Raw genomic sequence first — 17,049 nt, forward strand, 5'->3', positions numbered from 1 at the left:
AACAACCCCACTATAAGCTCCTCAAGTCTATTGGTGTCTGCCTGCCATCTGCCTGCCCTGCCTGCCAAACCATCTCTCGCACAGTTGCACAAACAGACCCATAATTATTTGCTGCATAAAAATTTCCCAGAATCCGCCACGATGAGTAACCCGGGCGGACTGCTCCGGCCAATCAACTGCACTAAAACTTTCATCACGTGCGGATGGGTAGCAAAACCCTATGGCACTAATCTGCTTTGGACGAAATTCTGAGCCGGAGGCGAACCAGAAGGCCCCCTCGAGTCCACCGAACTTTTCCTCGCTTAACTCCTTTCACCCATCTTGCGAGCCTTCAAATCGACCTCGATTTCGTCAAGCATCTCGTCCCTCGCAAGAACACCGATAATTCCTCGAGATAATCCGTCAAGATGGTAAGCGACTCTTCAAATTCTGCGAATTATGGAATGTGAGCCCTGCCGGAAGGAATGGACTTTACGACTGAGGAGGGATGGACTGAAATTCGGCAACCGACAACTTGTCATCACGAAGAGAAACCAGCGACAGACGCCTACGATTCGACGACCATACTGAACACTGGAGGGACAGGGCTCGTCATTCAGCAAGGACACCGTGTATTGTTTGAGATGCTAATCGATGGTCCGTTTAGGTTCTCGCTGTTGATCTTCTGAACCCTTCCGCGGCCACCGAGGCCAAGAAGCACAAGCTCAAGGTACGACGCATATCGACAACGCTCGACAAATCCGAACCCGACGGATTGGTTCCTAACGTATCTTTCTCCGCAGACTCTTGTCCCTGCCCCCCGATCTTTCTTCATGGATGTCAAGTGCCCCGGCTGCTTCGTCATCACCACCGTCTTCTCCCACGCCCAGACCGTCGTCATCTGCCAGGGCTGCACCACCGTCCTGTGCCAGCCTACCGGTGGTAAGGCCAGACTCACCGAGGGTTGCTCTTTCCGAAGAAAGTAAACTGCTCGCATCGGGGCATGTTTCTTTTCCTTGGGTAAATTGATGACTCTTACGGTTCAAATCACATGGTGATTCATCTCGGATCTGCAAAAACAACTACGGATTCTTTCGGGCGGTGGGCGATAGACAACCTACTTACTGGCGAACATAATCAATCTCTTTGCAGATAGAAGATGGGACACCCAGAACAGGGGCGTTTGGGGTCTCCGGATATCTTGCATGGCACATCATTCTTCTCGTTTTTGCGACGTTAAAAAATAAAGCCTTTTTGTACCAAGGAAGTCGTTTCTTGAGGCAGGAACAATCAAAAGCACTGCATGGGTGGACAGCTGGAGAAAAGCGTTTTTCACATTGAGTGTTTGGTGCCGGGGTCAAGACAACCCTCCTTTGCACTGGATACGAGGACGTGGTACTGCTGATTTTTGAGGATCGCTTCATACCCGGGTGCAGTGTATTGTGGTAGAAGGCACTGTGCTTTGCGAAATTCAAAATGTTTCCACGATCAATCTGCAGACCCCATATCTTCTCGTGATGGAGCGTATGCTGAATTCATTGGTTAGTGACTGTATGACTATCGACGACGAATATTACAATCATAGACGGACCCTTGCCCATGCCTATCCCATGTGCATGTAACCTGATCCACGCGTATGCATCTACGACGGGGGGGTCCTTCGCAGTATCAGTACACCATCCCCAACTAGTTCGAATCCTTTATGCTTTCGTGTAGCTTTAGCTGATCTATTCACGTACTGGCCTGTATGCCGTTGGTTCATTGCTAGCATCTCCATCTTGAACGGGGAATCGGGATGTAGCGTGGACGGCATTGCGCTGAAACATGTGCCACCAATGCACACTGAAGCATTACGAATAAATATTCGAGTAAGTTTTAATTGGTGGACTTCAACGCACTTAGAGCAAACAGTGTCTGCTAGTACGGTAATTGCCCACATGCATTGTGCTATGTAAGTATAGGTAGCCATAAGGGTTCACGCCACGCCGAACCGCTGTTATTGGCACTTCAAAATACATGTTTCTATCTGGTTACCCCTCTTTTCACCCATGGATATTGAGTTGGATCAGCATATTATATGCGCCTCTGTAGACACGTATGCACGAATGAGGGCGCGCCTGTTCAGCGCTTCTGAGCTCGTTTTGCACTGCGTCGACGTGAATATATTGCCCAGCACATGCGAATCTATGCTATTTGCAGCCTCTGTGAATCACTGTTAGGATCATGCACAGCACTTTGTACGGTAAAACGTTCTGTGAACAAATACAATCTTTCCATGCACTTGCCTGGCCCAATAGCCAGAGTTGCACTGCAGTAGGCCTATTTCGCACCATTGAGTGGCTCACTATATGGCTATCTGCTGCGATGAAACACAAGCAGCACTCGAGCAGTTTGAGGTTACGAGAGCGATTCAATATACAATGAAAAAATCAGAGAGGAAAAAAACAGCCTCTTCAAAGTAGCATTGCGCTGTATCTTACAGAACCAAGATCAAGCAAGACGCGGGCTAACATCCAAGTCGGGCCGCGGCTTTGTTCGCTCATATGACTTTACCGCTTTGATCGATCGAGCTACCTGATCGTAGAGAGTAACTCTTTCGAAAGGCTTTTCACGTAGATTGGAAGGTAAAAATTCGACAAGAAGCTTTTGCAAGTGACGTTTCACTTCGCGCTGGCCATAGTACAAGCTGACTTCGGCATGGGAGAAACTGATTGGCCTGTGGATCGATCCGCCCGTGCTGCAGGCTGGAAGTGTCACCCCGCTGAGACAATGCATGCTTTGCACCAGCTACACATTTTCGAAAACTGGTCATCAGTTGAGACTCACATAGATCAGGACCGGTTCTGTTCTTTAATAGCGACTCAATAGGTCGTCCGTTTGCTACCGCTTTCTCACTGCATCGCAAGTTACCAGGCTGTATCTTCAGCATATTATTTCGGCGGCACCGACCCAGCCAGCCATGCTTGAGTCCGCCGTTAACTCGCCCGTGAATCACAAAGATTACGGGCAAAATGATTTATTCCAGTTGGTCGGAGTTCTCGCTCAAAAGATCATTCTCAACCATCCATATCAAGACGGCAACAAACGAACGGCTCTTTTCGCGGCGGATATGTTTCTCAAAATCAACGGTTACCAGCTACATAAATTACCGATGGATGTGAATGATACGGCATTCAACGAAGGGCTGGCTGATGCTCACGTTTTAGTTGCCACCAGTCAGTGGACATCAGAGGATCTTGGGAAATATTACTCGAGCATTGCCCGACGGCTGACTGACAGTGGACATCAGAGGATCTAGGGAAATAGTACTCGAGCATAGCCCAACGGCTGACGGCTACAAGCACAGAGATTGAAGAATGTGTCAAAGACACTGTAGAGCACCGGGAGAACATGCTAGCGCGAAGTATATCAAATAGAGAACAAGTTTCTATATAGTTCTATTAATTTTGTAGAAAAGTGTCACAGGCATAGTTAGTCAAGTGGGAGGAAGCTACTATAGACGAGCGACATCGCGGCGAATATTTACTGAAGGGGGGTTCCCTCCTCCTGTGATCAGTAATCTTTTACTACGAACCTCCTGCGAGATCCAGGCGACAATCACACATGATTATAACTGTTGGCCATGTTTACTTCTGCTTCTTCGTGCTAGCCGCGTTCCTTGACAAAAAAGACTACTTGGATTTCACATATCCCGTAAAAGGTCAGCAGCCCCCTTCAACCGGGTATGACTTTCTCTCGAAGACTCCTCAAAATCATCTATCAAGGAAATTAGCTTATGCCCTTTTACCTATATAGGGGCAAGAGTATGTACGGTCTTTCGTTCCATCTAACGTGATAGAATGCGTTGCACCCCAAAGCCAGAGAGTTGCAGGACTCATATTTGTCTTATTTTGGCGTGGTAAATCTCTCTCTATAGCGATACGTGGATATGGTATAGTATCTAAAGGTACGGCACTGTTAGCTTAATTATATTGGGAATGGCGAAGTACGTACTATGCGCAAAACATCTTGAATCATGAAAGAATGTTAACGGAACTGTCTCTGGGTCCGAAGAAAGAGACATGCCGGCTTGCTGTGTAATAGAAGCTTTCATAGCGAAGCCTACGTCTTTGTTGAACATGATGTAAGCTTCCCGAGGATCTCCGATGAAGATATCGATTTGTTTTGAGGTAAGAGACCCCTTGCTATTCAGGGTGATGAAATCTCCCTTCGCGGTGTGAAGGGCTCTGGAGAGATTGAACGAGCGTGCCGCGCGGGATCTAACCGTGAAACGGTAGATCCGCGGTCCGAGAAGAATGCACATAGCTGCTTGACTCACGTAGCTTTTCGACCAACACTCACGGATGTAGTTGTGTATTGAGGTCGAACGCTGACAGCATGGGCGCAAGAGGGCGGGAAAATATTCAGCCGTTGTGGTTCCTAAGCTACCTGGAACTACCTAGTCCGGGGGGAACATAAAAATAGGTACTTTTATAGATACCTTTCGCCGTCAAGATAAGTACAAGCACATGTGAATACTAAGTAGCTATCATAAAATAAAAGAACTATTTACGAGCGGAATTGATAGGCTAGCTAATAGGTACGGAGTAGACAAGGGGAAAATAACCAACGGCCTAATCCGGGTGTGGGTCCTCAGCGCCGCTGGTACCAGTAAATGCCAATCCTAGCTTTCGTAATTGGGCAGCACACTTGCAACGAACGACTTTACGCGAAAAGTCGCGACAGGACGCGTCGAGGATGCTGACGAAAGGACCCGCTTTTTCTCACCCCAGCAACCTGGACCATCCCCTTGCTACAGCCGGTTTTGGCCAGGAACCAAGACAGAACCCTCGTCGACCCTGTTTCGCTTGCATTTCCAACCAGGCCCTGCATCTGTGACGCAACATCCTCGCCCTTCACCCCTCTCAGACCATCTCCACTCCCCATTGCTGCTTCTTCTTCGACAAGGCTGCATTTCTGTTTGCGATACTTGACATTTTCATTTTCATTTTCATTTCCATTTGCGTCGCCGCATCAGGGCCGAAAACCTTAACTGACACCCCGTTCTCCCTATTGCGGGCAAACAACCACCGCCGCCGCTGCTGCAGGCCAGCTCTGACAAAAAACCAATCTGTCCATCCCACGACACACGCATCATCGTTCTATTTATCACAGCCATCATGTCCAGCACTGCCCGAGTTAAGCGTCCGTTTGCCGGTGCCTCGGCGGACCCGTCGCAGCGCCAAATCACCTCGTTTTTCAGTGCGCAGTCTGGTGCTCCAGCAGTTGAGCCCTCGCGCCAGCAGGCCGTGTTGCCGGTTGACATTCAGTCGAATCTGCTGAGCGTCGGCATGCGCATTCGCAAGTCGGTCCCTGAAGGCTACAAGACCGAAGGTCATAGCGCTTTCAAGCTCTGGACCGACAGTACCACCCCCAACGCTCCCAAGATCCGCAACAGCACCAGGGTGACCTCTCGAGAGCTCCTTCCATTTTGCGGAATCAACAAAGTTGGAGGATTCGAGTCACAGCCCTCATTTGTGCACGATGACGTTCCCGCTGAGGATGCCGTGCCCGAATTGACAATGTCCCAAGAGACTGTCGATGGCAGTGAGAACACCACTCCCTCGCGGAAGCGTATCTACGATGACGATGAGGATGCGCAGCAGCTCAACGGAGAGCTTAGCCCTGGGAGCCGTGGGAATGCCCGCCTCTTGGCTGTCCCTCACTCCCGCATGAAGAAGAATACCACCAGCAGGACCTTTGGACAGGAGAATAGGACTCTGGACCAAGACTTTCAGGATGCTGAGTTCCTAGTCTTTGATGAGGAGCAAGACCTGGATATGATCGCTTAATTGAGAGCCTTGACCGAACGGTGGGGTGTACGCTACGTTGGGAACTGTGCAACAGGGCGAATCTTTTACTTTTGATCTTGATTTGGATGGCGCACGGCGTTGGGACTCGCGGATCCAGAAAGGCTGTAGATATCGTGCAGTGGCTATACCTTTTTGGCTTTCAAATTTTTGTTTTATTACATACATGCTTTGGCTCTCGCCAGGGTATCTTAGCTTATGCAACCTGAAAAATAATGTTGACCAAACGGAATGATGCAATGCCGTCCTTGCAAGCCTCCTTCGTGAGCTCACATCCCGACAAATGGTTCCCGAAACTCCAGTAAGTCTCTTTGGCCATAGTACTCGCCTGCCACCGTGAGAATCATATTGAGCGTGGCACGCATATTCATGCGAGATCGCTCTCTGATGGCGTCAAGGTTGTCTTCCTCATCGTCCTCAGCATCATCGGAAGCCCGTGCTTCGATCCGAGCCAGAAGGGCAAGCTTGGCTTCCTCTAGTGAGTTGTTGTTCTTCTCGGGATGCCTCTCTTCCCTGTCTTCCCGAATCTCCCCCTCGTCCGAGTCAGACTCGAGATCCATTGCCACGTCCTCTGGCCCCTCCTCTTCCACCACCTCGCCGGCTTTCCCCACCATATATTCTGCTGCTTGACCATCTGTCGTTTGAGATGCCTTTGCATTTGAAGCACCGTCTTCTTCGTGGCCAGTAGCCTCGGCCGCAACGACCTCCTCATCACTGCTACTATCGTCGACAGCATCATTCACTCCGAGCCCGCCCTCCGCCAGCTCCTCGCGGAGCGCAGCCATCTCGGAGAGACTTCTTCCCAGTAGAACAGCCCTTCGGCCAAGGTCCCGTATCCACCCGATTTCTGAGTAGTTGAGTTCTCCCCGCTCTGGCAGCCTTGCCAACAAAGCCCATATCCAGCGGCTGGTCCGTTCGGGGACTGGATAGCCCTGTCGCAGGAATTTACCGCCGAGCATGATGCGCAGTATTCTGATGACGGTGTCTTTTGACATGAGGGATACTTGAAGAGGGGTAGGATCAGTGTTACGAAGGAGTGGTGGCCAAGTCTTTATCACTGTTGACCCTGGACCAAATGCAGCAGCATATGTAGCCTGCGAAGACGTCATTCGCTTGGCTGCATCTGCTGGAGGCTTCTGGTTCAGAACAGCACGCAAGTTGTGGTATTGCTGCATGATCGCACCAAAGTATGCTTCTTGGACAACTGATTCCGAAACTTTTCCATCTTCGTCTTCAGTCTCATTCCAATCATCGCCGCTATCGCCTTCCCAATCGTCGCCTCGACCGATATATGCTCCGTCTTCGTAGAACCCCCTGCTGTCACTAATCCCTGTGTTGTATATACTTCTATCGACTCGATCGTCATCTTCGTCGTCGATTTCACACACATCGAAGCCTCCGTCTTTAATCATGTCGCGGGGAAGCTGTGGACCGATCTGTAATTTCGGCGCTGCAAGAACGTGTGGTATTCCTGATGCTTGAGTTCTGATGTGCCATCGAATTAGCTGAGAACGTACTTAATGGGTGAAAGCGAACGTCTCACCTCACAGACATGAGATATGCCATGGCGTCACCATCGTCCTCGAAATCGGACTCCTCTCCAACAGGAATAGTCGTTGCATTGTGATAGTTGGCGAAAACATATTTCTGACCAGAGTTGGGATCTACCGACGAGCCTTGCTTCAGTCGCGCCTTGCGCGCGCGCTTAGGTTCTGGCTCTGACAGCTCCGTATCGTCCACATCCTCATAATCGCGCTTGGAAGACATGAATGTTGATTGTCAAGGCAGGCTATTCCATAATTCCTGCCCTTTGAAACGAGAGTTTTATCTCTGGTAACGGATTGCTGGGTGTGGTGAACTCTGACGGCTCGCTGCCTAATAATGTGCAACGCCAAAATTGTCGAGTTCCAGCGGTGGAGTTCCGCACCATAGCGGAAGTGCGGACCCTCCACTTTAGAAAGCATCACTGCGACCGACCTCTCCAACTCCATGGTCGCAGAATAATCGTGACGGTCGCAACAATGCGTCAGCTGGCAAGATTACCAGTTAGTGCGAAAGGAGAATCATGCAGGAACGCAGCAAGTTTGCGACGAACGTTTGCCTCATCACGAGCTGTGCAGCTGAGCACCTACAATCACTTTGTTTCCAAAGGTGCGCGTCAAACGTGCCGGCCAGGCTCTACAAAGCAATTGCTGACGAGGGCTTTACAGATGACACGATTCCAAGCCACAGCAACCTGAATACTAAACTTCGCTTGGCTGTCAAAGACAATATCGCTACGATCGGTCTTCCAACACAATGCGCCTCTGGCATACTCGGGACACATGGCTCGCCCTTTGAGGCGACCATTGTGAAGCAACTTCGCGCCCGAGGTGCCAAGGTTGTCGGCAAGACAAACATGGACGAGTTCGGTATGGGTTCGCATTCTACAAACTCTGTTCATGGCGCTGTCCTCAATCCACTCTCGAAAGGCGAGCAGCTATCCGCCGGGGGCAGCTCTGGTGGTAGCGCTGTCGCTGTGCAGCTCGGCGATGCAGATATTGCGTTGGGCACAGACACAGGTGGCTCAGTCAGATTGCCAGCCGCTTATACGGGGATAGTTGGCTACAAACCTAGCTATGGACTGCTATCAAGATTTGGAGTTGTACCATACGCCAATTCTCTAGATACTGTCGGTATCCTGGCCAAGGATGCCGCTGCGATACAGGATATCGTTTTCAACACCGGTCTTCACATGGAGCATGACCCCAATGACCCCACATCATTGAAATTAGAGACGAGACAGCGCTGTGCCAAGGTATTCCCGTCTCAGCTACCTTCACTGCAAGACGTTACAATTGGCATCCCAACAGAATACAACATAGAAGAGCTTGAGCCCGCAGTTCGCGATATTTGGGCCTCAACCGCCACAAAGTTGGAAGAAAAGGGTGCTCGAATAGTTCCCGTATCGCTGCCATCTACAAAGGCAGCTCTATGCGCCTACTATGTCCTCGCTCCGGCCGAGGCGTCCTCAAATCTAGCCAAATACGATGGCGTGCGATATGGTGTGCGGGGCGAGAATGGAGATGCCGCAGGCGATACGCTATACTCTGAAGCTCGCGGCCTTGGATTTGGAGACGAGGTGAAACGTCGCATCCTGCTCGGCACGTATAGCTTGAGTTCGGAGGCGATTGATAACTATTTCATCCAAGCACAGAAGGTCCGTCGGCATGTACAGCAAGATTTCGACAAAGTATTCATTCTCGAGAACCCTCTGTATGAGCCACGACAATTTGATCTCAGTGAGATGTCCGCCGACCTGGAGCTTGCAGACAAGCGAGGGCCTGTGCAAGTCGATTTTCTGCTTTGCCCTACTGCCCCATCATCCCCCCCCGAGTTGAAGGAATTGGAGACAAAGAGCAGCGTTGATGCATATACGAATGATATTTTTACAGTTCCTGCTAGCTTGGCCGGCCTACCTGCTGTGAGTGTGCCTGTATGGCCCGAGCAGAGTGGGTTGCCCGTTGGCATGCAGTTGATTGCGCAGTACTGGGATGACCAAAGACTATTGAGCATGGCTAGCAAGCTGCAGCAGATGCTAAGCTCTTGAATGAGCGTGTATATTATATTGTATATAAATGTCAAACTTATGCAGCTCCTCACCCGAGCTCAGAACTCACAATGTGAGTCTGCTTCGTTTTTCATTCGGGCATGCCGTAGGGATTGTACCGCTTTGCTAAGGGCTCCCCGTTCTGTACTTTGCTTCGGCCACTGCCTCAGCCGATTCGGCTTGTTGGGCTATTGGTGTGTAAAATGGTGGCTATACAAGGGCGTTTGCGCTCGTGATTGCTGACCTGCAACATGAACGTATTGCGTCTCAAGGACTCCGGCTGTCACTTCTGCGGCCGGCTCCCCTATCGATGTCCATGCCCTCGGGCTCTGAGGCTTCGCCTGACTCCTCGCGTCCATTCCTGCCATCCTCGGAGTCATCTCCCTTTTCCTTTCCGTCGTCTTCGTCTTCGTCTTCGTCTTCCAGCAAGTCCTCCAAGTCACCCAGCGGGCTGACGCGCGGCTCCAGCACTTCCAAGTCTTCCAAGATCTCGCGCTTCGGCATCTTCCACAGACTTGTCGCGCACACGCGATCCTTGGTGAGCAGGTCGTCGACGAACTCGTCCATGTGTGTCAGGGTCGTGCGGTCGCGCCCTTTGCGGCGCAGCTTGCGGCGGTCCTCGAGGAACGGCTCGAGCGTCTCGTACACGTCCTTGGCCTGGCGCGTGAGGCGCAGGTAGAAGCACGCAAGGGCGCGCAGGTACTTGAAGTGCTCGCCGCCATACGCGAGATACTCGGCGAGGATGGCGTCCGACGGCGACAGCTCGAGCAGCTTAAAGGCCAGGCACAGGAACGGGCTGGGCTTCTGCGTCATGCCCGACGTGCCGCCGATGAAGCGCACGTGCTCGACGACGCGGTCGACAATGTCGGCCTCGTTGAGCGCGAAACACTGCTCTTTGTAGAAGTAGCTGTCGGTGATGCGATCCTTGACAGCCTTTTCCATAATGTTGGCGGGGTTCAGGCCGTTTGGCGCGAGACCGACGTTGCTGCCGCGCTCGTCGAGAAAGCGCCGTGCATCGGCCTGGATCGTCTCAGGTTTTGACATATCGGGGATGGGATATCAATTTGTAGGCGTTGAATTAAATCGGCCTCGGCTGAACTCCAGATTTGGATTGCGATCGCGACGCGGCCTTGAGCTTCGTGCAGTTCAGAAAAGTTGCGCCGGCTGCGATAAGATTGTTGCTGTGCCAACGTGGGGCAGTGACGCCACCCGGTTTGTCGTTCGATGAGCAAGTTGGATGAAAACGACATGAAGTCATGCATATATGATTTAATGAACTCGCATTTACTGTCTTGTTTCACAGATTGTTGATTTTTCCAAGCATTTATCGTCTTTTATGACAATATGAAGAGAATTCTGCTCACATCGTCTCAAGTCTCCATCATCTTGACGGGTATCGTTAGTGAGTCGCATTCCATCCGGCCGCATACCAACGGCACCGAATAAACGGATTGATTGTGTAGATTGGACAAGAACATTTGAGACGATTGCTAACTTTTGGATATTCAAGTCTTCTTGTGCACCGTGGCGCTCTTTCTCAGCGGCTACGTGATCCAGCAACGGACAGTCAACGATTTGCGAGAGGCAGTCCGCCCCCGGGCTAGGCCCGTAACGAAACCGCATCTTCCAGAACGGTTCAAGGCACGCATCACAGAACTAGAGGATGGAACCATTGTATTTTATGAAAGCGAGGCTGATGAGGAAGCCCGCATACAGCGGCAACACATTGAGATACGCGAATCCAAAGACCAAGAGCCGCAGCTCGATGCAGAGGAGATGCGAGCCAACCAGGAGGAAGAATTGAAGAAGGCGACGAAGAGACAGCAACAAATGTTGAAGGATATTCAAAGCAAGATTGCCCGACAGTCGTGGGCGGTGGAGAACCCAGACCCCTGGGCGAAGAGCAAGGTGCCTGTCGATGCAGTGGAGCGCCGTCAACTGATTAGGGATGAATTGAAGCGCCTCTCAAAAAGCGACGGGCCTGTTCCATGGTCGAAGCGTGTCTGGTATTGAATATGGCTTAACGCTAGGAACGGAGCGAATCTCGCGGCGACGAGGTATATCAAAATATATGCTAGAAAATGACTTGTAATGTAAGGCATGATTTCCTGAAACTGGAATAGTCAATGAATATAGAATGTAACGACGAGGCAATATTCTACAGTGACACATTAACATTGGAACCTTTTGTCATGACGCATACGCCACATCTTCGTGCGCCGTACCCACGCATCCTGCCAAGCCAAATAGTCTGGAGAGAACATTATCAGTATACTATACGGCAGACTGCCCATCGACTGTACATTTCAGATTGAAGGGGAAAAACAAGTATGACTCTATGTATCCGTAATAAACCAATGACTGAGAACAGTCCGAGGATCTTGGATGTTGCACCTGTCGGAAATGAGGGTTGGGCGAAATGCGGTGTGCTGGAGGCATGGGGTTCAAGCATGTCTCAACATTGCACAAACACTGCGGAGGGCTTGTAATAGTGACTACTATCACGGCTGTCACGGCTGTCACACATTTGTCATACAGCCTCGCCCATCTTCATTGTCATTGCCCGCTAGCGTCTCCTTACAGCCTGCTTCGACACAAAGTAGCTATGCGTTCAGCTACTTACTGCATGGTGACAGCCGTATATGCGTGCCCCGTCGCAGCTCCGAGGTCCTTGACCTACCCATCTCCGCGGCGGTTTACCAACCCGATGCTCTCTATTGGTGCATGCCATGCAGGCAGGAGCGAATGAAGAGCCGATATTACTGTCTGCATGGCGCGGGGGCGAGACAAGAGGCGCAGCGAGCTGGCTAAGGATTTGCCCACACGCAGATCGTGCCTAGAGACAATGGCTTTGCGCTAGCTTAAGCATATCCAGCGCACTGCAACTCTCCATCGCCCAAAAAGTAGAAGAATCAGCGAGATGGACACGGATCGTGCCCTTTATGAGCCAATGCTGCCTTGGCATGGAGTATCTACTGATTGAAGCAATCGAGACAGGTGCGCTCTTACAACGGTTACCGACCTTGGTGTTTGCTACATGAGTGTCCCATGGCCTTCCATATAGGTTTGGCACGGAGGATTGGCCCCTGATATCTCTTCTCTCGAGTTTTGATCAAAGCCCGTTCATACTGTGTGCTACCTGGTTTCCCAGAGACTGAACTAGTTACCGCATACATGCTCAGGACGGCAACCAGGATGTATGCAGCCAAGCAGCCACGGGGCACTCCTGTCCTCACAATAATGTAACTCCAGCCACACCCCGTATATATCGTATGGGCTGACTTGAAAAATGCGTCGGATGCAATGCTGGTAAGAAACGTGGCCGCCCGGCGGAGAAATTAGTTAGATGCGCCTGTTGTTCAATGAGGATGCTTTGTGTGACATGCCTCCCGTACCTGTCGTAGCAGCTCCCCAATAGACCTATAAAAAACATGCGTCCGCACCCAGTTCATTCTCTAAAGTTCTTTGCATCTTTGCGTAGGCGAGAATATCGCAGCACTTGACCATTGTCACGATATTGGCAGTCATGGTGCAACTCTCTACCATCACCGGCGCTCTGTGCGCGATTGGTCTCGTGAGAGCCCAGTGCCCATATGCGAACCCTGCCTATTTGTCGCGGAGGGATGAGTCGGCCGATGCCGCGGGCCAGGGAGGCTCGAGAGGCCACATGAAAGGCTACGAGGTGGATGACTCGTCCGGCTATCTGACCTCGGATGTGGGCGGCCCTTTTAGCGATCAGGAAAGCCTCAAGGCAGGCGAACGGGGCCCGACATTGCTCGAAGACTTCATCTTCCGCCAGAAGATTACTCACTTTGACCACGAGCGCGTAAGATTCCCCGCGCCAAAGTGTGCCGAGTTGGCTCGCTTGCTAATCGTGGGTCGCGCAGGTGCCGGAGCGAGCCGTCCATGCCCGGGGCACCGGCGCGTACGGGACCTTTACGAGCTACGGCAACTTCAGCAACATCACGGCCGCGTCGTTTCTCGGGGCCAAAGACAAGAAAACCCCAATGTTTGTCCGCTTCTCCACCGTGCTAGGATCACGAGGTAGCACAGACACGGCGCGAGACATACACGGATTCGCAACACGATTGTAAGTGCGACCTGAACTTGCCCCCTCCCCCTCCCCGGTCTGATGGTACTCAAGGGACTAACACGGCTCATAGTTACACCGACGAGGGCAACTTTGACATTGTCGGAAACAATGCGCCAGTGTTCTTCATCCAGGACGCCATTCAGTTCCCCGACCTTGTCCACTCACTCAAACCCGAGTCGAACAATGAGATCCCACAAGCATCCACAGCACACAACACTGCCTGGGACTTTTTCAGCCAGCAGACGACTGCGCTGCACGCGGTCTTTTGGGCATTGTCCGGCCACGGCGTGCCACGAAGCTTCCGGCACATGGTATATCCGCTCTCCCAGGCCGTCACGATCCGCCGTTTGGAGACCGCGCTGACTCTGAGTTTTGCAAGGATGGCTTCGGCGTCCACACGTACCGCCTTGTGACAGACAAGGGCGACTCGAAGCTGGTCAAGTGGCACTGGCGGTCGAAGCAGGGCTTGGCCTCGCTGTACCAGGAAGAATCGCAGCACATCAGCGGCAAGGGCGCCGACTTTCACCGGCAAGACCTCTACGACTCCATCGAGGCCGGAAACTATCCCGAATGGGAACTTTGCGTCCAGGTCGTAGATGAAGAGAAGGTGCTGGCCTTTGGATTCGATCTCCTAGACCCGACAAAGTTTCTTCCGGAAGAGCTTGCGCCTCTGCACGCTCTTGGGGTTATGAGACTGGACGCCAACCCTGTCAACTACTTTGCTGAGACGGAGCAGATCATGGTACGTGCTGCGCCGGCAACTATGGGCTGAGATGCTGACTCTTTGCCAGTTTCAACCTGGGCACATTGTTCGTGGTGTCGATTTTTCAGACGACCCGCTGCTCCAAGGTCGCATCTTCTCGTACCTGGACACGCAAATCAATCGCCACGGCGGTCCCAACTTTGAGCAGGTCCCCATCAATCGTCCCATCTCTCAAGTGCACAACAACAACCGCGATGGTGCGGGCCAGGCCTTTATCCACAAGAATACAGCACCATGTGCGCTTGCCCCCCCCCCCCCCCCCTTCTTCCAATCTACGATTCATCCCGGAGTGGCCTGCTAATGTTCTTTTCCATTATAGACTCGCCCAACACCATCAACAAGGGGTTCCCCCAGCAGGCGGACCAGTCACGGGGACGCGGCTTCTTCACCGCGCCGGGCAGGCAGGCCGGCGGGCACCTGGTGCGCAAGCGCTCCGGGACGTTTTCCGACCACTGGAGCCAGCCGCGGCTCTTTTACAACTCGCTCGGCAAGGCGGAGCAGCAGATGCTGATCAACGTGCTGCGCCTGGAGCTGAGCGTGGTGCGCCCGGCGATCCAGAAGAACGTGCTCGCGCAGCTCAACAAGATCAGCCACGACATTGCGCGGCGCGTCGGGCAGGCCATCGGCGCGGAGGCGCCGGCGGCCGACGACAGGTACTACCACGACAACAAGACGGCGCGCATGTCCACGTACGGCGTGGCGCTGCCGACGATTGCCTCGATGCGCGTGGGCATCCTCGTCGACAGCGGGTCCGACGCGTCCGTGGCGCAGGGCAGGGCGCTCAAGGACGGCTTCGGGGACGCCAGGGTCTTTGCCAGCACGATCGGCGCCAGGACGGTGCCCGGCGTGGACAGGGCGCTGTCGGCGACGGACGCGACCGTCTTTGACGCCGTCATCGTGGCGGACGGCGCCGGCGTGCTCTTTGCCCGGCGCGGCGGGTCCGCGCTCTACCCGCCCGGGCGGCCGAGCCAGATCGTGACGGACAGCTTCCATTGGGGCAAGCCCCTGGGCTTCCTGGGGACTGGCAAGGACGCCATCAACAGCACGGATGTCAGGGCTGGACCTGGCGTCTACGTGGGCGGCGACGTCGGTTCCATGGTCAAAAAGGTCAAGGAAGGGCTGGCGACGTTTAAGTTTCTCGATCGCATAACGTTGGATGAGGGTCAGTAAAGCAATCCGTAGGTTAGTGGATGATTGAATGCAATAATAGCAGCGTGCTACGAAAGATGAGCCCATAAGTTGTCATTGATAACCTTACCTCGCATTGTTTACTATGTGTAGCTCGGGTCGGCATTTGTTGGAAGGGACTCCCATCACGTATCTCACACGACAGTGCATGCAACGTCTTGCTTGTGGACCATAACTTGCCTGCATCAATTGCACATGGTCCGAAAATAACTTTGAGAGACAATTCTTGTATAGAGTGCACCTCTTGTTTGCAACCGTTCAGCGGCAATTCCGGTGTAAGTGGCCGGCACGTTGTACGAGATGCGAGGAGCCACTTGACAGGCCAAAGGGAAGTGAAGACCCTGAGGTTTCAGGTTGGATCACATTCCAGCATGAGAGCACGGGTTCTCCGCGGCATGTGAGAATTAGTTGAAAGAGTACTAATATCAAGCTCGTAAGTAGAGAAGCTACTCCATTCGGGTGGGAGCAACCCAGCATGCCCAGCCAGGGCGCGTATAGTGAGTGATGGATGGACATTGCACTGGGATTCCGAAAGGCTTCAACGTTTTGAGACAGGAGAAAAGAAACAAGCTGATCAGCAACCACTCTACGGACCCTTGTAGATGTCACCAGACGTCACCAGATGCGAAAGCATGAGACAGGTAACAGTCAGTCCAGCTAGCCATGCCATCTAGCCTGCACGGCTTGGAACGGGCTCGGTCGCTCCCGCCGCTGTTTTGTTTTGCTTTTCTTTTCTTATGCCGAACGGGGCGTGCACATACCGCGCCATCCAGGGCCGGCAGGCTTGGATACTTGGTCTTTTCAAAAGTCGGTGACTGCTAGGGTAGGCGGAGGGGAGGAGGGGCGGATCATGAACAAAAAGAAAGCAAAAGCGTGCAGGACGAAGGCGACCTCCGCAGGATCGCGTGAGCCCATTCTGCCCGCATACGTTTTTGCTTTTTTCTCGGCCCTCGTGCAGCTATCAGTACTGATACTCAGTACTCAGCACTCAGCACTCAGTTTCCTAACCCATCCCATACCCCCCTCGAATTCACGCAGACCACGACCCCACCGAGAACCCCTGAATGATATGCTCGTGAACGTGCAAGACATTGTGACGCCGATTTGGAATGCGGATGGGCGGGGTGTGCCCCCTGGCGGGAGGGGATCGATGCGCGAGTGTGTTTGGTTATTTTGGTGGTTATGGTGGCTCGCATGGGTCATGAGACTGGAAGAGCGTGCATGATGAGAGAGACTGGGACTGGGACTGAGTATGCGGCCCAATTTTGCCATACAGAGAGCTTTGGAAAAGGAAAAAAAGGTAAAAAAAAACAAGAGAAGAGATAATCAAAAGTGGTTCGATAGCGTGGCATGAAAGCAAAGCGCTCAGATGAGAGCGGTCAGCTTAATCTCGATGCCTAAAATTACCTGGAAAAGAAAAAGAAAAAAACAAAATGAAGCAAGAAAAGAAAAGAAAGGCGAAAAATAAAAAAAAAAAAAAATGAAAAGAAGAAGAAGTATCAGTAGAACAGCCACAAAGCGGCGCCACGCCGAGTGAGAAGTGAGATGAGTGAGTCAATTTGGCGCGATTACCAGCGTTGGGGGCGGC

The 17,049-nt window shown here is 52.3% G+C and overlaps 7 protein-coding genes across 7 annotated transcripts; 5 read left to right on the forward strand and 2 right to left on the reverse strand.

Moving 5' to 3' along the window:
* Positions 1–407: 407 nt before the first annotated feature.
* Positions 408–965, forward strand: V2A60_006343 (40S ribosomal protein eS27; the record flags this gene model as incomplete). Its single annotated transcript, XM_083257637.1, has 3 exons — positions 408–410; positions 647–709; positions 783–965. The coding sequence occupies 3 exons, from the start codon at positions 408–410 to the stop codon at positions 963–965; spliced, it is 249 nt and encodes an 82-aa protein (XP_083113763.1).
* Positions 966–5,138: 4,173 nt separating this feature from the next.
* On the forward strand, positions 5,139–5,810 carry V2A60_006344 (ribonucleotide reductase inhibitor-domain-containing protein; the record flags this gene model as incomplete). Its single annotated transcript, XM_083257638.1, has 1 exon — positions 5,139–5,810. One exon carries the CDS (start codon positions 5,139–5,141, stop codon positions 5,808–5,810), a length of 672 nt encoding a protein of 223 aa, XP_083113764.1.
* A 287-nt stretch (positions 5,811–6,097) lies between these two features.
* On the reverse strand, positions 6,098–7,595 carry V2A60_006345 (SIP1 domain-containing protein; the record flags this gene model as incomplete). The annotated part of the gene is made up of 2 exons (XM_083257639.1): positions 6,098–7,313; positions 7,372–7,595. 2 exons carry the CDS (start codon positions 7,593–7,595, stop codon positions 6,098–6,100), a joined length of 1,440 nt encoding a protein of 479 aa, XP_083113765.1.
* A 298-nt stretch (positions 7,596–7,893) lies between these two features.
* Positions 7,894–9,417, forward strand: V2A60_006346 (glutamyl-tRNA(Gln) amidotransferase subunit HER2; the record flags this gene model as incomplete). Its single annotated transcript, XM_083257640.1, has 1 exon — positions 7,894–9,417. One exon carries the CDS (start codon positions 7,894–7,896, stop codon positions 9,415–9,417), a length of 1,524 nt encoding a protein of 507 aa, XP_083113766.1.
* A 267-nt stretch (positions 9,418–9,684) lies between these two features.
* On the reverse strand, positions 9,685–10,461 carry V2A60_006347 (PRP38 family-domain-containing protein; the record flags this gene model as incomplete). The annotated part of the gene is made up of 1 exon (XM_083257641.1): positions 9,685–10,461. One exon carries the CDS (start codon positions 10,459–10,461, stop codon positions 9,685–9,687), a length of 777 nt encoding a protein of 258 aa, XP_083113767.1.
* Positions 10,462–10,761: 300 nt separating this feature from the next.
* V2A60_006348 (uncharacterized protein) lies at positions 10,762–11,430 on the forward strand (the record flags this gene model as incomplete). The annotated part of the gene is made up of 2 exons (XM_083257642.1): positions 10,762–10,819; positions 10,928–11,430. 2 exons carry the CDS (start codon positions 10,762–10,764, stop codon positions 11,428–11,430), a joined length of 561 nt encoding a protein of 186 aa, XP_083113768.1.
* A 1,513-nt stretch (positions 11,431–12,943) lies between these two features.
* Positions 12,944–15,443, forward strand: V2A60_006349 (uncharacterized protein; the record flags this gene model as incomplete). The annotated part of the gene is made up of 6 exons (XM_083257643.1): positions 12,944–13,243; positions 13,305–13,507; positions 13,581–13,821; positions 13,890–14,252; positions 14,302–14,509; positions 14,593–15,443. The coding sequence occupies 6 exons, from the start codon at positions 12,944–12,946 to the stop codon at positions 15,441–15,443; spliced, it is 2,166 nt and encodes a 721-aa protein (XP_083113769.1).
* Between the last annotated feature and the right edge of the window lie 1,606 nt (positions 15,444–17,049).

The sequence above is a fragment of the Cordyceps javanica genome, chromosome 4 (assembly GCF_051103115.1).
Source record: "Cordyceps javanica chromosome 4, complete sequence".
Lineage (NCBI taxonomy): Eukaryota > Fungi > Ascomycota > Sordariomycetes > Hypocreales > Cordycipitaceae > Cordyceps > Cordyceps javanica.